The sequence below is a fragment of the Sparus aurata genome, chromosome 19, assembly GCF_900880675.1.
Source record: "Sparus aurata chromosome 19, fSpaAur1.1, whole genome shotgun sequence".
Lineage (NCBI taxonomy): Eukaryota > Metazoa > Chordata > Actinopteri > Spariformes > Sparidae > Sparus > Sparus aurata.
The window spans coordinates 6584288-6608205 of record NC_044205.1 but is presented as its reverse complement, the minus strand read 5'-3'; the positions used below and the strand labels follow the sequence as shown (position 1 = coordinate 6608205).

The 23918-nt window shown below is 42.4% G+C and overlaps 1 protein-coding gene across 4 annotated transcripts in view; it reads right to left on the bottom strand.

Annotated features, from left to right (window-relative positions):
- The window catches only part of sspo (SCO-spondin), a 90483-nt gene that overhangs the window by 49793 nt on the left and 16772 nt on the right, over positions 1-23918 (bottom strand). For all 4 annotated transcript variants that reach the window (XM_030398963.1, XM_030398959.1, XM_030398960.1 and 1 more), the window contains 46 exons: positions 23457-23551; positions 23124-23380; positions 22871-23005; positions 21969-22171; positions 21590-21717; positions 20900-21009; positions 20601-20750; positions 19242-19335; positions 18941-19150; positions 18135-18340; positions 17841-17955; positions 17472-17593; positions 17148-17321; positions 16454-16687; positions 16186-16308; positions 15778-15875; positions 14809-15040; positions 14477-14629; positions 13612-13752; positions 13263-13445; positions 12985-13135; positions 12048-12207; positions 11678-11726; positions 11050-11154; positions 10791-10918; positions 9419-9539; positions 9146-9273; positions 8920-9061; positions 8656-8826; positions 8277-8457; positions 7945-8020; positions 7417-7438; positions 6756-6876; positions 6400-6613; positions 6089-6230; positions 5780-5956; positions 3571-3759; positions 3362-3469; positions 3106-3261; positions 2742-2900; positions 2489-2653; positions 2198-2389; positions 1907-2029; positions 1419-1548; positions 1140-1265; positions 121-212 (listed from right to left, as the gene is read on the bottom strand). In XM_030398963.1, the coding sequence (XP_030254823.1) occupies positions 121-212; positions 1140-1265; positions 1419-1548; positions 1907-2029; positions 2198-2389; positions 2489-2653; positions 2742-2900; positions 3106-3261; positions 3362-3469; positions 3571-3759; positions 5780-5956; positions 6089-6230; positions 6400-6613; positions 6756-6876; positions 7417-7438; positions 7945-8020; positions 8277-8457; positions 8656-8826; positions 8920-9061; positions 9146-9273; positions 9419-9539; positions 10791-10918; positions 11050-11154; positions 11678-11726; positions 12048-12207; positions 12985-13135; positions 13263-13445; positions 13612-13752; positions 14477-14629; positions 14809-15040; positions 15778-15875; positions 16186-16308; positions 16454-16687; positions 17148-17321; positions 17472-17593; positions 17841-17955; positions 18135-18340; positions 18941-19150; positions 19242-19335; positions 20601-20750; positions 20900-21009; positions 21590-21717; positions 21969-22171; positions 22871-23005; positions 23124-23380; positions 23457-23551 (6691 nt within the window). The remainder of the gene's footprint in view (positions 1-120; positions 213-1139; positions 1266-1418; positions 1549-1906; positions 2030-2197; positions 2390-2488; positions 2654-2741; positions 2901-3105; positions 3262-3361; positions 3470-3570; positions 3760-5779; positions 5957-6088; positions 6231-6399; positions 6614-6755; positions 6877-7416; positions 7439-7944; positions 8021-8276; positions 8458-8655; positions 8827-8919; positions 9062-9145; positions 9274-9418; positions 9540-10790; positions 10919-11049; positions 11155-11677; positions 11727-12047; positions 12208-12984; positions 13136-13262; positions 13446-13611; positions 13753-14476; positions 14630-14808; positions 15041-15777; positions 15876-16185; positions 16309-16453; positions 16688-17147; positions 17322-17471; positions 17594-17840; positions 17956-18134; positions 18341-18940; positions 19151-19241; positions 19336-20600; positions 20751-20899; positions 21010-21589; positions 21718-21968; positions 22172-22870; positions 23006-23123; positions 23381-23456; positions 23552-23918) is intronic.

Sequence of the window (23918 nt, the reverse complement as noted above, 5' to 3'; positions counted from 1 at the left end):
TATGCTACAAATGAAAGATACCTTTCTGTGTCTGTGTGAAAGGAAATCCCTGATCTCAGCTAGAATTATCTTGGAAAACAAAGGTTTGACCATGTGTGCCTGGTTTGTGAGTTGTTGTACCGGGCAGGCAGGGACTAGAGCAGCGGCGGGCCTCTGAGGAGTCTCCTGGACAGGGCTGGATTCTGACTTCTCCAGCTGGGTTCACTGGAGACCTGTGGAGACAAAGTCAAGGTATAACGACTACTGTTAACACTTTAAAAAGCCGATCAGAAATAAATGGTAGATTTTGCATAGCAAACAATGAAATGCTTTATAAACCATTTATTAAGGAATTATAAAGGTTTATAATTCTTAGGCTGAAGCGTTATAATAGCCATCTAGGTAATATCTATAGACTACGCATTGAAGCCCTAAGGGGCATATGAAGATTTTTGTTTTTCTGGTGATCCATTTTCTGCCTGAAGTCTGATCTAAATGTTTTCTCTCCACTGTTTATGACTTTAGAACTGGTGGGGGAAAAAAACGTTTTACCAGGATAATTAGTTTTTGTTCCATCTGTGAAATCGAGTGGTTAAGTGTTTTTTTTTCACTCGGTTTTACACATGAAAAAATTGAATTCTGTGTTTTCTGTTTTTGTCCATGATCATCCATTTATAAAGCATCATAAATATGAATTGTAACTATACAATAAAACATGTAAAGCTTGTTATGTGTATGTTAATGGTTAATAAAGTATTTCATTCTTTGTTAACAGCGATGGTTATTATAAAGTGTTACCAGACTCTTGATACAAATTCAAAGTTTGTTTGTGTGCACTTAAAAACACATAGTTCCATTTCAAGTGCATTAACACATTGTTGGAGAGTATTCTTAGTATATGAATGAAGTAGTAGTAGGAAGTATGAATAAACTCAATGTAACAATACCCTTTACATGTACAAACCAAGAATTTTAAATGTATGTAGAATATATAATGTAAGCAGTTAGAATACATAATTATTATTGGAGTGTACACAAGACAGCAAACAGAGGAAATAAGTGCAGAATAAGATTCAGAATTATTGATCAATTCAATACAATCATATTGTTGTTGTGAAAACTAAAATGAGGCTGAGATAATAATTTGAGAGCTGGCTCACCTGTAGCGTTGCTGTAGCCCCAGACCACAGGTTACATCACATGGTGACCATGACGACCAGGCTGACCAACGACAGGTTGCCACACAACTTGAGCTGTCACAGGTAACTTGTCCATCTCTACACACACTTCGGGGGCAAAATATATGCATTTCTATTAGTTTTTGTTTTTTTTACACTAATCAATAGTAACACACAAATAAACAAAAACATGTTTTTGCATAACTAAACCAGGCTCTTTTTCAAAGGGGAAAATAACAAATGAATGAGTGTGTCTGTCACCATGTAGTACACTGGTCCCTGCTGATTGTCTGTCCAGGCTGCAGTGTTTGACCGTCCCAGAGACAAACACACTTGCTGGCATTCACACAGCGCCCACCCTGAAGATACAGACCATCAGGACAGCGACAGCCTGGATAAGACACAATTAAGGTCCTACAATCATTCCAGAATACATTGTCCAGTATTACTTCAGTTGTTGGTGTTTAAAAACATATTATTTTTTGTTTTGTTTTAATTTGTCTAAATAAAATGTAAAGAATGCACTAAAACTTGCATTATGTGCAGTACTAGAGACTGAATGGCTCAAGCCTTGTACTTCAAGGTAAGAGACCATTTAAAGTTTTGTATGGTACTTCACACTCACCTGCCATATATATCCAGCATTATGAATTCAACCTCATAAACAGTACAATTTTAAACATCTGGGTCTTTGAAATGCACTGAAAATGACTTCAAAATGTCACTCCATCAGCCCCTCTTTGTCCTACCCGGTGTACATGCTGCAGTGCAATTGCTGGTTGAGCTGAGATGTGAGCAGGTCGGAGTACAGGGCTCGACCCTCCCAGCCTGGCAGTCTGCCTCCGTCACCAGCACCATTCCATTGATGCAGCCTGAGCAACCAATCAGGGAACAGATTCAGACAGTTCACAGCCTTTACCATATAGCAATGAAATATTTAACGTGGTCAAGGCATTCAACTAACATCCTCAGGCTGTAAGAAAAGAACTAGACTCTAAACACCAACAGCAGAGCTGGCTGTTTGGCAGAGCATGAGTCACCTGTCTGTGTGCCGATGTCTGTGGTACAGGGATGGCTGTTGCAGCTCTGGCTCTGCAGGGTCATGCCTTCGCAGTCCCGCCCACCATTCTTGGGAGGAGGAGCAGAACAGGTTCTGTTCCTCTGCCTGACCCCACCTCCACACTGAGCGTCACACTCCGACCACTCTGTCCACTCTGACCAGTGACCATCAACTACAAGTGAGGACAGGGGAGAGTGAGACTAAGAAATCCATTACATCAGATATTGTAGATGTGAAAGACACATCCTGACATCATGTTCAAAGAACAGACCTGGACATGCACGAGGGAAACAGCCTCGACTGTCAAACTGAGCTCCACCACAGGCCCCTCCTGGCAGAGCTTCCCTCAGTATGTCTCTCTGCCGAAACAAGGAGCCCAGACCGCAGGACACACTGCAAGCACTCCACGCTGTCCACAGGGACATGATGCAGTCCACTTGAGGAGAGGGAAGGAAATGAGATGAGATGAGATGCCTTGTTCAGCCTAATTATAACTTTTGAGGTGGGCATACTGTATATCTTACCACAGTCTTTCTCATCCGATCCATCCACACAGTCCTTCTGCAGGTCACATCTGCGGTCCAGGTGAACGCACTCCCCACTGGCACAAGAGAACTGCTTTGTGGAGCAGGGACTGGGCACCAGTGGGCCCTGTGTAGTCACTGCTGGTCTGACTGTGGTGCCTGATAAAACACATGAACAAAATAACAGAACTTTATTCAACTTTCACAAATATCTATCCAAGAATAAAAGATAAATTATTACTTAACCAAAGCATTCATTTTATATCATAGTTGCATGTGTCTGAGGTCAATCATCAAACTACAGTATATATCTAAACTATGGTACTAATTTAATCAATAAAAACTTTTCTCCACTGATACTTACCACAGCGTTCTTCATCTGAACCATCCAAGCAGTCTCGTCTGCCGTCGCACACCTGTGCCGCGTCGATACAGCCAAATGACCAGCATGCAAATTGCCCCTCCACACAAAGCACTCTCGGTTGGCCACCATCATGGGGGGTTGTAGCAATCCAGGGGGCTGTAAATTCAAATAAAATAGAGGTTCCAATATATTTCTATTCAGTGGAAATCCATGGTTCCTGTCTGATTGTAGGATAACAAGGCTGTTGTGTTCTTACCTTTTGTGGTTTGCAACCCAGGTCTTCCAGAGTGGATGGATGTTGTGAGATGCAGTCCAGGTTGACCTGTGGTGACTCCTGGGTTGATGGACGTTCTGGTCCAGTTGCCTGTTGAGGTGTCACACCCAAGATTATTCATGTTAATTTCTTGGTAGAAGCCCAACAATGAGTGGAAAGTCAGTTTGATCAACAGCAGTTTCTAACTGTACTTGAGGGTGTAGTCTTATGAAGTCCAGGTTGACCTGTGACCCCTGGGCTAACCATACCAGGAACGCCACCTCGGGACCTGGTGGTATGGAAGCCTGGGGCACCTGTTGTACTGTCACCATGAAAACCTGGTCTCCCAGTGGAGCTGGTCTGGTTCTGCAGCCCAGGAGAGCCTCTGGTTGGAGCCGTACCTGAGGAAAGACAGACATGGAGTAGTGAAAATGGAACACCAGGTTGTGTAAGGCACAATTCAGACGAAAGCAGGAATTGAAGCAAAAGCACCAGTCATCCCATTCACTTTTTGGGGTTTTGCCTTTCCTTTATTGTATTATGTAGCATTTTTGTCCTGTAAAATGTCTACAGAGAGAAAAGGCCCAAAGTCTGCACCAAAGGGAGTTAAAACACTGCTCTTGCTCTGCCCGAAACGCCTGAGTCAAGCCTTTACTATTATAACTTAGTGCGTCACTATGTAACAGGCGTTAACAGGCGTTTCGTAATGCACATTTGGAATACTCGCTAAAGACTGAATAGAGGCAAGCTGTCTCACTCCATACCTAAAACAGAGCGTTCACGTCATGGGATGCTGCAGCAGTGCACCATATGAGAAATATAATGTGATTTTTAAAGTATGTAAACCTTTTCTACCTGGACCCCCAAATAAAAGTATGAACCCTGGAAATAAGCATAATATGATCTCTATAAAGCTGCAGTCTGGAGCGTTTGAGAAAAAAGTGGATTTAGCCAGAATATTTGAATGACACAGCTCCCAGGTCCCTCCTTCTTCCTCTCTGCTGCTGCAGCCCTGCCTTCAAAGCCCCTCCCCACAGAGGAGCCTGCTGTGCAAGAGCAGGCTTGTAACCATGGTAACAGAGGACGCTGATAACCAAGATGAGGCATTTAAATAACAACATAAGCCCTAATTGTTCTATTTCTGGCCAATACGACTAAATTACAATGACGAGCGCCGCATGTCGAGTCACTGTAGCAACCTGAGTAACAAACAATATTCCTCACATCAAGGTCGAGGGAGTTACCAGGTAATCATTCAGGTAATCATCCTCACCATGCTGCCTTTCTGAAGCATGAGTAACATTATTTCTCTAAACCAATTCAACCACTTCAGAGCGTACTGAACACAAACTAACGTTATAACTACCCGGTCACTTGAAAGACACTTTTGCTAACCAGTAGCCATAGAGCCAAAGCTAAACAGCAGAGTTAAAATACAAGCTAACAAGCTAGATTTAGCAACACGCTATGTAGCTCGACTGAAACATCGTAAGGTGATATGCGCTATTGCGAGTATTACTGTAACCGCCGCCACCATAGCCTCGTGGTTAAAACATAGAATTTCTTTGTCAGTCATCTTATTTCTTCTCTTTAAAGTGGGCAATGATGGGGCGTTTTTCGTCATCTGCACGGGGAGGGGCACTACCCAGTACCACTGTGCGGGAGAGGGGGGTATGATTGACACTTCTCAGACACTCCCCTTGGCTCTGATTGGTTGTGTTGATCCGGAGCGGTGGATTCTTGAAAATCAAATTAGGGCCACTGGGTGGAGCCACAGACAGTGGATTTTTACACAGCTGACCTGTAACTTACTCTACTATCAGGTCATAATGACAATTTAAGCAAATATAACAAAAAAATAGTTGCAGACTACAACTAAGTGATAGCAGTATGTTTAAGCTGCTGCAGTGTGGACTACAGAGGTTTGCCAGTAGAAAACAAACAAAGAATCAAACCAACAAACAATCTTTTTTATGTTTTTAGTGTGTTGTTTTTATTATCATGCTTTTTAACCTGTAAAGTGTCTTTGAATACCTTGAAAAGCGCTATATAAAATACATGTAATATTATCATTAGTATAATTATTATTGATAATAAAATGACACTGTGAACATACTATACTCTGCAATAATTTGCAAAAAAATTGTTGCCTCTGTGGAATAACTGCTGCACCAAAGTCGGGAGCCGACAACCAGGTGCTATCCAGACAGATTTCAAGGACCAAGTGATGATAATCTTCCAGTTGTGCGCTCCCACAGCGATGCACGACCCTGTGCTAATCACCGCAACGCCTGATTTAGTCTAAATGAGGCCTTAATTGTATTTACTTACCTTTATACATAAGGAGACTAATAACTGGTGCAGTAGGATGACTCAAAATAAGTTAAAATTACAAATGACCAAACAAAGCTGAGCTCTCACCACAGTTGATCTCATCAGAGTGGTCCTTGCAATCCGGTCGACCATCACAGAGCACAGAGACAGAGACACACTCGTCGCTCTGCTGGCACGCAAACTGGCCTGGTTTACAGCTCTGCACAGTCTCTTTCCCCCCACCAGAGGGAGACGAGGTCACACTGCTGGGGGTCACCAGCTCATCTCCAAGAGCAGGAGGAGAAATGGCTTCATATTAATACCGATGTAAAGTACGTGGTTCAGTGGATTCGTAAAACTAAGAATATTTAGATCATTTTGCTGTGATTTGGTTGTGGATTCAGTAGCCTCCCTCACCTCCTCTGCAGCCGAGGATCTCCACACGCAGGAAGAAGGTGTGTCTGAACTCTACAGGGATGATCCGTAGGTAGCGAGCTCTGACCAGCCTATCCAGCCAGCGGGTCACAGGAGTCCGACCCACCATTCGCACTTCAAACACCTACAACCAGACAAAGATGAACTTCCACATGATCACATGATGACAAAAAGAATCTCTCATGTGTGAACACAATGAATAAAAAACACTTCATCATATGTAGACACACTGCATGTAAACATAGATAAGGCTGGTTAAATACGACTCTTACTGTCTAAATTACTACAAATACCTTTACAGGGCTACCAGGCTTCCCATCCTCAGTGTAGTCTGTGAAGAGGCTGCTGTGCAGAGCGAAGGCCAGGCGGTATTTAGTGAGGTAACCCCACATGCGTTCACTACCTTGAGTCACCACCCCTGATACCCATGTAGGCTCCAGGAAGTCCACCTGAAAATATGGCTGGGGATCTGTAGGCACGGGGCTCCATCCAGGCTCCATAACCTGACTGCACAGACAATGTTTCTGTTTTTTTAATTCTATTATTATTATTATTATTATTATTATCTAAATGGCTTCGCATAAAAATCAAATGTTTAGGCTGAGATATGCTTTAAAAGCGATGACCATACAAAGACTGGATCACTCACACATTTGGGATGATGTTCAGTCGTCCACCATCAGCAGGGTTGTTCTCACGATGAGACGATGAGGTCAGCTGGCCATATCGAATTCTCCCATCCTCTAGTCCCAGGGTAGAGGAGCAGATGCCTGCAAAATATGAGGAATTGTTAGAGCATCCATCTGATCCAGTTTGGCAAAATCAATACTTCAAAGACATTCAAGTATTTGGTCTGCAGGAATATCCCCTTTTTGAAAGCAACATTGTGTAGAAATGGGCATTTTGTGTGATTTGGCACCCCCAGCAGTTTCTGAGTGCAACACCACTGTGGTAAAAACAAATCCCAGGTGTGTAACAATTAGTCAGACGTAATATAAGTGTAACTACAGAGAGAACTCATTACATAAAAAAAGTGTTATGTGTTAAAAACTTGTATGTTTAAATAAACATATCTATAACGCTTTGATCCCACCCTCTCACTTAAGCTACATAGTGCAGAAACAAGTGGCCGAGACACCATTCACTCTGTTACAAAACACTGTGCAATCAACATGATTCCAAAGCTGTTAGTTTAAATAACAGTTAGCGTCAAAAAAGTTACATAATGTTTCTTTAAATGAGAAATTCACAGACAACGCTGTTCTAAAAAAAAACACAAAAAACATAAAAAGACTGAATTTAACACTCACCGCGATATCCTGGGCCACCATCCTGTAAATACATTAGAAAAAAAAGTATATATGATGTGTACCTTAATGAACCTGCAATCTTTGAGTCGGTCTAATTCTGCCTGCAAGCAGTTCTCTTACTAGTGAAAAGAGGGATGGGGAAAACTGTATAGGACTCAAATAAGGACATTCAAGGTGATGTCATCACTGATTAATCTTTAAGCTAGGCTTGTTTCTGTGTTATATTACTGTATGTCTAAGCATATACAGTGTTTATGTTTCTAGGTATCTATAACTAATAAGCACAATTTGACTTATGTATCATAACTCTGAGAAGCCTTGCTTATCCATTACTCTTTAAGAAACAGTTCGCTCAAAATTGAGTTTCTCAGTTCAAGGCTACCACAGTTGTTTAGGAGAATGCTGCGAGGCTGTTTTGTGGAGTATGAAACTTCACCTGACTTTAACTTTAGATCACAATAGGCAGAAAAGAATAAATGCAGCGTTTGGATGCACTGATGATAAAAAATAGATTACATGTTTGCTTACTGTTGGTTTTACTGCAGGATGAGTGACAGTAGACATGGTTGGAGTCCTGAGAGGAGCAGGAGTGGGTGTGTATGGTCTGTGAATTAGCAAACAACAATGAAGAGCATGAATATACATCTTCTTGATCACTGTTGTACTTTAACCCTGTATACAGTAACCCACATGGTCTCTGTAACATGAGGAATTCAGAACAATTATATTGCAATGCCAACAAAAAATGAAAGAAGAGCTTGATAAGCAGAGATGAGACAAAAAGTAAGAAGCAGCATTCACAACAGCTTGTAAGTACAACCATAACCACCACTGCTACAAATAACAATAATGCCCTTCACCTGTCTGACATGGTAGTGATGTTGCCGTGGGGATGACAGCCGGTTTCATCCTCTCCTTTGGGACAGTCGGGGACCCCATCACATCGCTGCCCTGCTTCAATGCAGCCCCCTGGTAGGGGGCAGGAGAACTGGCCAGCACGGCACCTGCGTGGGCTGGTGGCTGTCAGGGATGGCTGAGTACCTGCAAGTGCGGAATGGTCAGACTATGTAAAGAATGAGTATTTCCTACTAGGGATGGCTAACAGTTATCTGTCGATAACATCAGTGTAAGAGCATTTCCTTTCTAATACATCTCAGAAGAAAAAGACAAAAAAATTCACAGTTTCACAGTTCTTATACAATATTTGAACCTAAAGTGTGTTAAGTTTGGAAAGCTTACCACAGTACGTCTCATCTGATCCATCCCCACAATCATTGACCCCATCACAGACAACTCCCAGTGGACCTGCTGGCACACAGCGGCCATTTTCACAACGGAACTCCTTCTCTCTGCAGCCACCTACTGGAGTGACTGAGGAGGGAGGAGTGGGGGTCGTCAACCAGTACAAGCCTGGAGGAGAGGAGGATAGGAGACTGTTTGTAAAGTCACATTAGTACACACAATTATGTGATAACAGCAAAGTAGCATCTCACATCTACTAACCATCTACACAGCCCATTATCTCAAGTCGAAGGTAGATGCCATTCATGAAGTCGTGTGGCAGCAGGCGGACAAACTGAGCCGACACCATCCTGTCCAGACGGCTCTCTGCCACCCCTCGATCATCTTGGTTACCATTGAAAACCTGGAGGGAAAATGGTAACCAAAAGTTTCAAGATGGCCTTCAATGTATATGATGTAAAGTTGCAGGACTCGTTTGATGTCTAACCTTGGCTCTGGGCCGTGCATCAGTGACAAGCTCTTTGTAAGTGAGCCACTGTTTGCCATCCTGGCTGAACTGGAGGTAGAAGCTGGACACGAAGGTGCCAAACATACCACCACCCTGAGTCAGCACACCTACAGAGGAGCGGAGAGGTACAAAGCATGTTATTTATTTACTGATATACAGGACATAATCTCACATAGGAATTTACTTTAAGCACACGGTACACAAAAACCAGCATTTCAATCTGTACTTTCTTGATGGTGCATGAATATTTACCAGTTATGTTGTATGGTTTCAGCAGGTCTATCTGTAGAAAGGGGCTCTGTGTGTTGCTGTTGTATCCCTCTGGTCTCCTCTGTGGTAGGTCCTTATACTCCTCAGGTTCTGGACTCCAGCCCTGCAGATAAAAGGTTTACAGATTTGTTCATGTTGCTGCAGCTGTGCTTTTGAATCAAAATACGACCTTCATTGATGGTAGAGGTGGGAAATATTTGCATGTTGATGCCTCACAAGTGGTCACCTCACCATCACAGCGGTATGATTACGTCATGTGATGATTAACTTACTGTGCATTCACAAATTAAACACCATCAGTTACATTTTTGTTTAATTACACTGAGCAACATTCTGGCGTGAGGCATCTACAGCTGCTTGGTTTTGACGCACTTCTGTTTGAGTAAATGCCAAGCAGTACTTTCCTTCAGAAAAATCGAAATTTCCCTTTTGGAATTATAACTTGAACGTTTGTTTTACTCAAAATCACAATAACTGTAATACAAGCATTAGTTTTGCAGGTATTTGGTCATAAACTGAAGTAATGGATAAATCAACACTTTGACCTGATGATGGCGCAAGAGGAGAAGCGATTACAATTCATTTCAAGTGGCACATGAATGTCTGCATCAACATCCATGACAATCCATCATACATTTATCAAGATATTTCACCAGAAGTCTAATGTTGCTGCTGACACTAGAGGTAGTGGTAGTCAGAGGACCACCAAGGACCTTAAGATTCATCCCCAGGTGAAGTTAAATGTCTGTCTCAAATAGCTGTGAAAATATTTCAGCCTGGACTATTGTGGTGGAACGGCCAAATAATCATTCAACTGACGTTGTTGTCCACAGAGCCACACCACTAGCATGGCTACGAAAGAATAACACCAGTATAATAAAAATGAAGGTGACTGGGATTGGAAAAAAAGGAGAAAAGGAAATCTTCTGACAAGCATCCCTTGGGCAAAAACAGTCAGGCCCAGGAGCTAACGATATCTTTTAGAGGTCAAAATACAGGTAATATCAAGAGCCTTACAAGTGTGAACAGAGCAAGCATGGTCAGTTTTAGAATAACATGTTTTATATATTTAATGTTCTACATTTCTTTAGTAATCAAATTGTCAACCCTTTTGTTGCCAACCCTGGTCTCAGTACCTGTCCTCTTCAGTCAGAAGTATTTTCATTTGGGCCTTGCTGATTAATACTGATAAATTAATTTGACCCATCACTTTTTTCAAAGGTCAGGGTCAGCTACAGAGCAACAGTCTTGAGGTGGTGGGGATTTAGCAAACCACTCATTTCACCAGGATAAAAAATGCAAACAGCGGTCTGGTCATTTTGTTTACGTGGATCTATCGTGAAGCCTGGTGTACCTGGAGGTCAAGATGGGGGTTCCAGCCATGGAGGCGACCTGCTTCAGGTGGGTGACCACTCTGCTGTGACGAGGCACTGAAACTGGAAGCCGGGAGATACTGAACACCCAGAGGAGACCAACACTCATCTGAACAGAAGAGAACAAGAGGTGAGATAAACATCTGGTCATGGACATCACAATCTATGAAACACTTGAGTATCTTAATGCTCTACCTGTGAAACTGCATCGCCAACTTATGAACTAAAAAAGACACTAACCTCCAGGAGGAAGTGGATATGTAGGAACCAGAGTTGTAGTGCCATCTGCAGGTTTTGTAGTCACAGTGACGGGGCTGATAGTCACAAGAATGGTGTTGTTTTCTCCTGCGGGATGTATCAAACAGCAGCTTTGTTTATCACGCAATAAACTGGACTAATATATATTTGGAGGACTGCAATTTTGATGTGAGGGACTAAATTATCTTTATACAGCTTTTGTTTTGCATATCCTCACTTTCATACAAGTTTCTTTCTCTTCAAAAGCTCTCAGTGCATCCTTACATTTACACAAAATGAAAACGCATTGAGCTAGAGTTTAATAAACTGTTGAGTCCCTTTCCAACCAACATTCTCTTGTTTTGAAGAAGAGGGGAGCAGGGATTTCCCTCTCTGTGCTGCATTTTGAGATTGTGTGATGTTGTCTCAATACAAGCAACCTTTTAAAAAGGACACATATATGGATTAAAAGGAAAATAGGGTGAGGTGTGTAAGGTAAAAGAAACAAAATATTTTCCTTCATTTACTGGGATCAACGTCATCCGTGACGTCAATGATCACTTAGTGACAACATTAGTAACCAATGCAATTCACTAAAGAGGCAGAGATTGCAGAACAGTTTTGATTTTACCTTGGCAGTAACAACATCTGTCTCCCTCTCCAGGCACCAGACTTTGACCCTGCACAAACAAACCACCAATTCAACATTTGACTCAGTCACACGTGTGGTAGAGTTGCTATGAGACACTACTATGTATCGGAAAGGACACAAAGGAAGTGGAGCTGAGGATAGGAGGAGTGTGTCCTGGACTGTTTACATGAGATAAGATTGAACATACTTTAGATGCATTGAAGGCAAAACAGTCACAATTTCAAAAAAATGTGCAAATGGACCAAATCATATTTCCATAAAACATGGGCACATACACAAGCAGTAGTGAGTGTGTAAATGTGTAAATGCACATGAGACACAAAGACTGTCATACATTTCTTATTGTTACCTGTGGACATCCACTGACAGCGTATGGACAGTAGGGGGAACACTGCACTGTGAGGTTGGGCAGACAGTGACATAACAGGCAATGGTCTGACCTCCATCTGTCTCCCACAGCATGGGACTGACTCTGGTACTCACACTCATCACACGGGTCTGTTTGGCACCTGTGCACACACACACAAACACACACACACAGAAAAGGCATGCATTATTGATGTGATGCATATGTGTTTACTTGTAATGTCTTGGTGTTAGACACATAGAGAAAAAGCAATTTCTTTATAAGGAACCTGAACGTTGTCAGTAAAATTCTGATTTACACTGCTCATAACACGTTGTACAAGAGGAAGTTATTGCCTTAGGTGGGCCATGGGTAATGTGTACAGAGCATAGCATCAGCATTTAGGTTAATACAGGATGATGGCTTAGTAACCACACAAATTTGAAGTTAATTAAACTTTAGTGAATAGTATTTCACTGTTCAATGATGAAATGCTTTATAAACCATATATCAAGCAATTGTTTATGATGATTATAATACTTTTTAAATGGTTAATACTGTGTAGTTCATATATAGGCCTAAACAGTGTTTGGATGATGTTTAAACTTATGTTTAAAAATCTATACAAATGCTGACCTACAATCCCAAAGAGTCAGTATTTGATGAGTTGGAATGAAATTTAAAAATCAACTTTTCTTACAAATAGGACCTTTAATAAATGGTTTATACAGAATTATATTGTCTATTGATGCTGAAATAAGTTTAACTATAAATGTACCATTTATTAATAATGTTAGTATGAAGTGTAACCCGTACATAGGTTACCAAAACTTTTAAAGATGTTCTTATAGGGACCATGAATGTAAATGAGTACAAGTGTGGTAGAGTATAAGATGACAAGTAGAAAGAATACAGTTTTAATGAAGAAAGGGCTTCATACCGGCGGGCTTTCCTGTAAATTCCTCTACATGTTCTCCCGTCTCCATGCTTGGTAGGATTGTTTGGGCTGCGGAATGACCACTGGACACTCTGAACACCACAGGGACCCAAACACTCCCCCCACTCAGACCAGGACGACCAGCCACAGTGCACTGCAGCACGACAAAGCTGACCAATTACTATTGCTCAGACTTTTAGGATACCCGGTACGGTATGTAGGTAACACTCAACTGTGGATTGGATCTTTAAATTAAACAAGTATGTGTATTTGCCACTCACCTGAACAGTCTGGATTAGGCTGGCATCTCTGAGACCTTCCTCTCTCACAAACACAAATCTGACAGTCCAGCTTCATCTGCTGGCCCGGCCAGTAGCGCACACCAGCCACCTCACACACACACTCCTCTGGTAACACACACTGTTGCATATGGTTCATCACCTGGCCCTCTGGACACCAACAACCTGAAGCAAGTGACACGTAAAATGTTAGAAAGAAATCTACGAGAAAAAAATTAACACAACAATTTCAAAATAGCGGGAGGTGACAATTTATTTAAGTGTAAGATATTCCAGATTCTCCCTGACTGCTGACTGACTGACAGACTGACTGACTGACTGACTGACTGACCGGAGGAGCAGGCTGCTGGTGGTTGATCGCAGGTCGTCCCACTGCTGATGTGGGCACAGGACACTGGGCAGGGAGCACAGCTGTATCTCAACAGCCCGGTGGGACAGCTGGTATTGGCACATCCATCATCAGGACAGGGTTCTGGAGTGGGACAGGGAGGAAAGAAGAGAAGTTTATTATTTTAAATCTTGTGATGCAGCTCAGCATTTCCATTTTGTTGCTGTGCATTTCAATCAGAGTTTTTTTTATTTCTATTTTACTTAGTATCTTAATGTCATACTTGTTTATACTTCCACTTCTCTGCATTTAGGAGATCAATATTGTACTTTTTCCACACTACATTTATTTGATAACTTCAGTTACCAGTTACTTTGAGGATTGCATGCTGGATCAGTGCCACAGCAGTTAATTGTTAGATTAATTTAAACGGATGATTCTGATAACCTGTCAAATGCTGAATAGCTGATCCGACAATCAACCTGGCAAGTAATCAGCCAACCCATAGTGTGCAGCATATACACATGTAAATATTTGTATAATTTACTTTTACTTACTTTTGACACCAAAGTTCATTGCATATCAGACTTTTACTCAAGAATTATTCGTATGGTTGACTTTCACTTTTACAGAAGTAATATTTCCAAAGTCATACGACATCTTTACTTTTACTCAAGTTTTACTTTGGGGTACTTTTTACACTGTACTAAAACACTTCTGAAGAAACTTATATTTCTCTGAAATACAGTCACGGTTACTCTGGGATCAATATGTTTTCATACAAACCACTCTCTCACAGGAATTCTGGGTAAAACTATTTTACCCAGAAGGCACGTCACTTCAACCTTAGAATCCAAATGACTCTTACTGATTTCCATAGGTAGGTTGGATGGTCCACGGAGCTGGGAACAGTCTCGGCCGCCATAGCGAGGAGGGATGCAGCCTCTGTGTCTGACCTGCACTCCACCACAACCACTGGAACAGTTGGACCAGCTCACCCATGGTAGCCACTGACCATCCACTGTAATGGGGACGAGAGAACTTCAATTTTGAGCATCTAATACATATTTGATTTTAAACTATGCATCAATACTGTTTATCATGAAACATAATTATATTCTAGTATGAAATGTGCTATATAAATAAATTTGACTTGACTTGACTTGACTATTCTAATCTGGTATATGCCCGCCCCCTCACCAGGACAGGTGATGTTGAAGCATTGTTGCCTCTGGAAGTCCTGTCCACGACAGTGTCGCAGAGGGTCTCCTGAAGGACAGGTTCTTTGACGGCTCATGTAGCCTGCACCGCAAGATGTGCTGCAGGGACTCCATGGAGCCCAGGAGCTCCAGCTTCTACAGCCATGCTCATCAGAGGGGCCTTCAAGTGTTGCTAGTGAGGAGTCTGGGCAGTCAGCCACACCATTACACACCTTTGCAACAAAATCAGGTTAGCAGACAAGATGGGTTGAATGAAACTGTAGGTGATAAGCTAGGTAATAGGTTTTTGTTGCTTTCGCTTATTAACTATTTTGACATAGGTAAAACAACTATAATTCATTAACTGTAATCGTTTAAAGGAACAGTTCATCCAGAGTTGAAATTCAATCATCATCTCCAGCCCCCATGCTGATGAAAAGTTGGGCAAAGTTTCATGGTCCACAAAACATTTATGGAGCTTCACAGAAAACCAGCGTTGCAGCATTCTCCTAAACAAGTGAAGTAGCTGGGGACTTGTTTCAGGACACAAAAAACTACTGTAAAATAACTCCAAACATCCAGCATAATCCAAGTCTCTGGAGGTCCTATCATCCAGCATTAATTTGAAAGGAAGTTATTTACATCCTCGGCATTCTGTCAAGCTCATTCACCCATTTCAGACAGGATGTGCGCCAACGCTTTTACATCAGCAGCTACAGTGAAGATTTCAGCATTCAGCGTTAGTGCTTTTCTTTTTGCAGCACAGCACAAACATCAACATGCAATCATTTTACAAACTTTTGGAAGAATTCCAACCTCTCACATTATGAAGTAATCATGCAGTGCAACAGCTGAAACGGTTTTGCATGGAAGACGGCAACCCCTTTTCTTACCTTATCAAGCACTCACTACCAAAAATACATAAAGTTTGGCTTACTGGTGGTGAATGCCATGACAGTCGTTAACTTACCACATTAAAGGGGACACAGGATCCATCCATACAGGTAAATTCAGAGCAGGTGACAGTAGTGTTCCTATCACCAGGGGACTCTGGTGAGACAGTTTTATCTGGACAGAACAACATTTCAAAAAATACCATCAAACAACAGAGATCACATCAGTCATCATCAAATGTGTAAATATAAGAACCAAGGATTTAATCAGCCTTCAAATTTCCTTTCCTTATTTCTTCCCCTCTCTCTCTATGCACCCCTGCCTTCCTTCCTCTCATTCGTCCTTCCATCTTACCTTTTTGTCTTATCCCCATTCTTCCATTCTTTCAACATTTTATAAGGTCTTCTGCAGTTCATTGCTTCATATCTTCACTCCATCCATCCACACTCCGCCATTCTATTTACCCTATTTTCTGAGAACTCACCACACACCAACTCATCGTCGCCCCGCGGACAGTCTGGAACACCGTTGCACACTTGCGACATGTTCACACAGGTGCGGTTGTCACACGAGAAGCTGCCTGGACAAGGAGGTATCAATATAGAGCCTAAGAGACAGACAGAATTATTGTCAGTGTTCATTAACACAATTTTAGACAACAAAAACTGTTAATGTGGCCAAATGATATAAACTGTAGGGTTTTCTCAATGTTTAAAGTCCATATTTTGTGCCTTAACATTAGCATTACTTACCACAATTGTCGACACTCTCATCCGAGGCATCCCTGCAGTGTGGGGTCCCATCACAGAGCTGCTGGTAGTCCACACACTGGTCCCCACCTAGGCAAGGTACCTGGCCAGGGCCACAGGGAGCAGCACACTGCTGCTCATCACTGCCATCCATACAGTCTGTTTCTCCATCACAGCGCCAGGCCTGAGGCACACACTGCCCACCAGTGGCACAGCTGAACTCATAGGACCTACAAGCTGGAGAAACAGGGGTTGAATAAGGACTAGTCCACATGTACACAGGGTTTTTTTGGAAAACAGGGTTTTAGAAATAAGGAGGTTAATTGTTAGGTATCTGACGACATGAGTATGAGACTCAAAGATCTTTATCTTATCTTTATCAAAATCACTTTTCAAGTTTGCCTGTTGTTGTAATTGTCTACCTTACTGCACACACAATGGCTTGCCTTACCTCTCTGTTCTCCTCTCCCAGTAAATGTCTGATCTACTGACTTTCTTATCAGCATTATGTTTTATAATGTGGCCCAAAACCACATCTCATGTAGGAAACAACACAGTTAGAGACCTAAAAACATTTTTTTATGTGTGTACGAAAGGTAAAAACAAACAGAAAAACCTTTGACCTTAGATACCCACCTAAGGGAAACACTGAATAAAAAAAATCTCCCCCTAAATCTCTAATCATGACTATCATTACCTGTAGTGGGCGTAGTCAGGATGACAGTTGGGGGTAGCCGTGTAGTGATAACGGTGTGGCAGTTGGTTTGGTTCTCATCCTCTCCTCTTGGACAATGCATTGTTCCATCACACAACTGAGTGGTGGCAACACATGTACCATCACTACAGGCAAACTGGTCAGGAGCACAGGTCACTGCCACACACAAGGCACATGAAATGTGATCACTAATTCAAACAATGCAGGACAGCTTTGGGCAAAAATGTATTCAACTTACAGCTGACACAGTTTTATATAAGTTTGATGTAAGTGATGAAACTGCCAATGCTGTATTATGATTTGTACCTTTACTTGGACACACGGCTTCGTCTGCTCCAGACGGGCAGTCTCTGAGTCCATCACAAACTCTGTCTGCAGGGACACACTTGTCCCCAGGACATTGAAATTCCCCTGGTCCACACACACACCTAAAACCAGCCAAAATATTTAGATAAGAATCACATCAAGAGCTGTAACCCACAAAGCTAAAAGAAAATCAGCGTGACGTGAAATCATTTCATGGACTTTAAAAAAAAATGTTAAGGTGTGTAATATATGTAGCATTCAGAAAATGTCACTGAGACACTGATGACGAAAGTTTCGACATTGCTTGTTGTCTAACAGCATTAGAGAGCTGTGTCCTGAGCACCAATCTCAGCAGAACTGAAAACCCACCCTCTCTCATCACTGAGGTCGCCACAGTCATCATGTCCATCACAGCGGTGCAAGTAGAGAATACAACGTCCTCCAGCACACAGGAATTCTCCCTGGTCACACACCACACCACAGTCTTGACCAACAAAAGTACAGTTCATTAAAGTCACATACATACTGTACAGAAAAATAATCATCAAGGTTTGGCCGCATGTGAAAACACAGAAGACAAGACCCGACAAGTGCCACGCTTGACAAAAGTGTACCTTGTGTTATACATTTGCTAACATGGAGTGTACTGCAGCGATAGATTACCTTGCTCATCAGACCCATCAGCAAAACCACAGTCCAGCCGTCCATCACACAAACGACTGGCAGGCAGGCACTTTCCACTGGCACACTGAAACTCCCCCGGTGGGCAGAGGGGCATGGGGGTGGAAGGTCCACAGAACTCCTCATCTGATTGGTCAGCGCAGTCTGGGTGGCCATCACAACGCAGAGCCAGGTTCATACATGGTCCACTGCAGGGTTGGGGTCGATTTACTTTATTTCAATTTACAAAGACTGACTCTTTCACATAGAAATCCGAATAAACACCGAAAGCCATGTCAGAGACTTTGGCTGTTATGCTTTCACAAAAATGTGGCAATTGTTACATCCTCACCACTAGTGACAAACATGTGTCATCTAGCAAACTGCTAGAAGTTATCATGGATGTAATTTCAATTTTTTTTCTGATTGCAATGTCAATACAAGTCTATCTTGTATATTTTGTGTGTAAAAGGGTGGCAGTGGCTCAGGAGTAGCTTCTCCTGGTCTGCATGTCGAAGTGTCCACGGGCAAGATACTGATCCCCAACCTGCTCCTGATGTGCTGGTCGGAAACTTGCATGGCAGCCACTGCCCTCAGTGTATGAATGTATGTATGAATTACTGTAAGTCACTTTGGAAGAAAAATGTCTGCTAATTGCCCAAAAATGTAAATGTAAAAATGCCTCCACTCACTAAGTTTTGAGGTTATGACATCATGTTTGATTTATTGTGGCCTCAATTATTAGTCTTCCATATCTCAACCCATACAATCTGTGTTTATTGATAAACTAGAGTGCGTTTTGGATTGACCTTGGCATGCTGGTACAGCTGAATTGGTCTGGAGAGCAGGTGGACGGGCAGACCTCATCTGAACCATCACCACAGTCATCCTCGTTGTCACACACCCACTGGGAGGGGATGCAACGCCCCCCGGCACAGGCAAACTCAGATTCCAGACAGGGAGGGGAGACAGGAGGGCAAGCCACACCCTCACACTGCCACACACCATCCTCACAGGAACTGGACAAACACAGGCAAAGAAAGCCCTCTGATTTATGACAGAGAAAAAAAAGAATGGAATATACTTTCATAAGCATTCAAATCGACTGACCAGTTCTGGCAGTGTTGAGTGACAGTACTTCCTGGTGGAAAAACTGACCCATCCCACTCACATGGACACTGAGTGGGAACTACACAGCTCTCCCCTGTTGAGCAGAAAACATACAACAAATTATTTTATTTTTCCATATTTGCCAGTTGTAAAAGAAAATTGTCCTGAGGGTGGAGCAAGACGAAAGAACATCTCATTAAAATCAAAGACTTAAAAGAATCAAATAAAAACATAATCTTCTTAGGCCATCCTGTGTCTAAATTTGGTAGAAGTCAAAGTTCACCTGTCCAAAGCAGAAAAGCTTCATCTACTAGGAAGCATGAATGTGCTCAGTATATTTCAGTGCAATCTGCACATTATATTCAGATTTCTTTAAACAAATCACCTACATCTGTGTGGCAGGCGGACCAGCTGTAGTCACATAGTTGTTCTTCACTGAAGACGAGTACTGATGTTAAAAAATGTTATTAAAAGGGAATGGAAAATTACACTCTGGTGTCATTTATGTTATGTCCAAATCTAAGTCTAAATACAACCCCTTTGCACCTCCACCCTACTTTGTGCCCAGATTGTGTGCTGTTTAACCAGCAGAAGTGAGTTTGACAAGCCCTAAATGCACCTTTGGACTATAGACCATGCAATACAGATTGTTTAAATAGGGCCCTGAGTGTTGAGGAAGATCCAACTATCCATAAATGAGATAAATATGCCCATTAAAGGGATATTCCGGTGTAAATTTAATCCATGGTCTAACACACCTGGAAACTGTGTTAGACTCCCTCTCAAGAGATCAAGTTTGCAGACAGAAAGCTAACGTAGTTTTATCAACCTCAGAAACGACCGCACGACAACAATACATTGCAGCAAATGGGTCCAAATATAAAACCCGTCATCAAAAAGCCACAAATAATGCTCAGAACAGCACCAAACTTCAGCAACCTTAGAAATAGGGTCCCGGCACATATTTCAAGGCATCAAACATTTGACATAGTTGCCGTATTTGTCGGAATAGCTAAACAAAACTCACCACCCGAGAAGCCTTCCTTGTTGTGGGGAAGCCCTGTGAGTCAAATACCGAGTGCAGTAGAGTTCCGCAGCTCAATGATGATCATTACTGCGGGACTCTACTGCACTCGGTAATCCACTCACAGGGCTTCCTGTCGTGCGGGCGTTTCTGAGGATGCTGAAACTACGTCAGCTAGCGGTCTGCAAACTTGATCTCTCGAGAGGGAGTCTAACACAGTTTCACGGTGTGTTAGACCATGGATTAAATTTACACCGGAATATCCCTTTAATACATTAGAACAAAAAGTGTTACACCCTCAGTGGTTTAGGATTAGTTTGGTTAATCTGTTTTACCATGTAGGACTGTGCCAGCAGGACAGAAGCAGCCCTCCACACAGGACAGAGCGTCACACTGTGAATGTGGACTCTGCTGAACACTGGGACACGAGGGAGAACACGCTGGACCACAGGGATCATAAATCAGCCCATTGTCACACTGCAGAGCTGCGGGGAGGGAGGGAAACAGAGAGTAATCAAAGAAAGACAGCAGGACTCTGAAAAAAAACAAAAGTTTCACAAAGATAGTAAGACAGGAGTAAAGATACATGTGCAGAAAATTGGCTGTGTGAGGGCAGGGTGTGTCTTTGACATACGACAGAGCTCCTGGGACCTCCAGCGGATGTAAACCCCTCGGCGGTTACACTCTTCAGCATAGGCAGCAATGGCTGTACAGAGACACTCACAGTCGCCACCTGAGTCACAGCTGAGGCATATACAATACAATGAATTAGGATGGGCTGTTAACACGATTCTTCTAATACTGTAGAAAAAAAAGATGAATGAGGTTTTGTTAAAATATGAACATAATCCACATTTTTGCTAACTGAAGTGCAGTGGAACATTACTTGGGAACAGTAATGTACCACAAAAGGTACCCATATACCAATAAGAAAACAGTTTGCATCTCAACAATGTAGGTTTTTAAAACATCCACCAAAAGGTTGTGCAAATGTTGTCAGAGGCAGGAAATTGATTCAAAATGTTTCAAGGGGTTTTCAGGATAATTACAGCTTTTGTTGGTGAGACAGGCAGAATGCCAGTGAATGGAGTTTAGTAAATTAACCCCGGTATACACATTCTGATGTGTATACCGGGGTTAATTTACTAAGGTTAATTTACTAAAATCCAAAATGCTGAAAGTAAGGAAAAATGCCTCTAAAATCAGTGCATGGGGCAAGAAACAGCTTTTCTGTATACAACACAGGCAGTGGACATAGTAAATAAGACTTCTTTAAAAGCAGGACATTTTGAGGTATTCAGTGTAGATTAGTGCTGTCACTCACCCACAAGCATCAAAGACACACCAGTCATAATACTGCTGGAAAGGCACCTCAGCGTGGCACAGAGAGAAGAGTTCCTGAGTCAGGACTGCACACCTTTTCCTGGCCCAGGTCATCCTGTGAGGGTTTAGCTGAACAAAACAAAGAGAGAGCAGGTAATGTGCTTCTGCATTTGTATCTATGAGAAACAGCAAAACTGGACTTTTGGACGTCTGATAGCAAAACTGATTTGCCATAAGATGTTATCAAAATGCTCCTCCAAATGTCTGTGTGTGTGTGTGTGTGTGTGTGTGTGTGTGTGTGTGTGTGTGTGTGTGTGTGTGTGTGTGTGTGTGCACTTAAGTGTATGTGTGCATGTGAATGTGTGCTGTATTGAACTCACAGCACAGGGGTCTCGGAGGTCCTGGTCTGCCACGTCAGGGCAGGAGGGGCTGACCTTCCAGGAGTTTCCAAACAGCTCGGCGGTGGACTCCACGATGCCCTGTCGTGTCGTAAAGTCATTCTCTGTGTCTCCATCAAAGTTTCCACACAGCCCTCTGACCCGACCCCGCAGGTGGGCCGCAACACGTACATATACACGCATACCTGAAGACATCATGTGGAATGAAAAATACATTACCACTGATTTGTAACCAGCCCTCAGCTACATCCACAGATATGCAATGCTTAGAGAACTATTTGACTTTACAGTCCATTTCTACAACCATGAACAATAAAGTTCAGAATTAAACTAGAGTAAATGATATTTTAGACAATGATTAAAACAAATAAGTGGCATGTCTTGTCATATAGATTTATAAATAAGAAAATAAAAGAAATTGACAAAACCAATTACAGAGTAGGGACGCCTGACCGTGAGCATGAAAGGGTTATTTGAGACATCATATAAAGGATAAGCTATCCCAAAAATTAACATTCTGTCATTATCTCCTCACCCCCACATTAAAACATCATTGCAGAATTCTCCTAATAGATGAACGAAAGTAGATGGGGGAAAAAAAACTGTTTTAAAACACAACAACATAAAATTTCATACAAGCTCGTCCAACATTATCCAAGTCTCCAGAAGCCCCGAGATCCAACATTTATTTGTACATTTTATACAAGTTGTTTAGGAGAAAGCTGCAACGCTGTTTTTTCTGTGTAGCTCCAGAAATGTTTTGTGGACTGCAAAACTTCACCTGACTTTCCATCAGCATGTGGGTGAAGAGATACTGACTGAATTCTTGTTTTTGAGTGAACTTATCCTTTAAGGTTGCAGATGTTGAGGTGTGTGTGTCCTACCTCCATCCCACAGCAGAGTGACCCCAAGCCGGGAGGAAAGGGAAACAAACAGTCCGACTCTTTCTAGAGTCAGACCACTGCCACTGTAAGACTTTGGTAGACTGACTGGCATCCCATTTACTGTCACAGCTTTACCTAAAGGACAGAGACAAGAAAGCTTACCTCAAGCAGTTATTCCCTAATACATAATCTGTCTTTTGTCCCCAACTTCCTATCATCAGCCTCTGCTTCCCAACAACATCATCCCTCCTACCTCTCAGCAGATGTATGATGGTATTTCCCAGACTGAGGGTGACCGACTTTGTACAGGTGACACCTGTGCTCCCGCAGGGCACATTTTCTGCCGTGACACTGAACAAACCGCTGGTCTCCCTCGCCAGCACGTATTGGCAGTCGCCCAGGAAAGAGTAACAGCGGCCGTCGAATGTCACATAGTGTGGGTCACCAGTTGCCACGCACACGCCAGCGCAGGCGGACTGGCTGCAGTGCCAGCGCCGCTCCTTACACACACTGCAGGAATCAATAAAGAGTTGAGAGGATGAAATCAAAAAGGTATGTGATGTAATGAGACAGCTGCATACGTTACCATGTGTTGCAGTCTTTGATGATGGTGTCGTTGCTGTAGTAAAGCCGACCATTATGGTGGCATGGGCACTCATCTGGCAGAACACAGTGATCACCCTGCAGAGTAAATAACATCCAGTAGTCAGTGTATAGATTAGATCAAATTAAAGGGCTATATGTAAGAATTCAATTCGAAAACTTTTATTACTTTACACTATGACATCTATGTATTGTGGTACAGAGATATCTACTGAAGTTAGCATGACCAGCTAGCCACAGCCAGTCCTGATCCAAAGCCCCTGCACTAGCGAGCTCCCAGTCTGAACCGCTAGCTGCACGGCTAACTGAGCTAACTAGCTAAGAGCAGCTACAGTTAGCAGGAGTTGTTGGCTACAGTGATATGCTGCCTGCCTGTTTGTTTTGAGTATGAAAAACAGGTGGCAAATTCTTACATTTTGCACCGATGAAAAGTGTTTTATCTGCT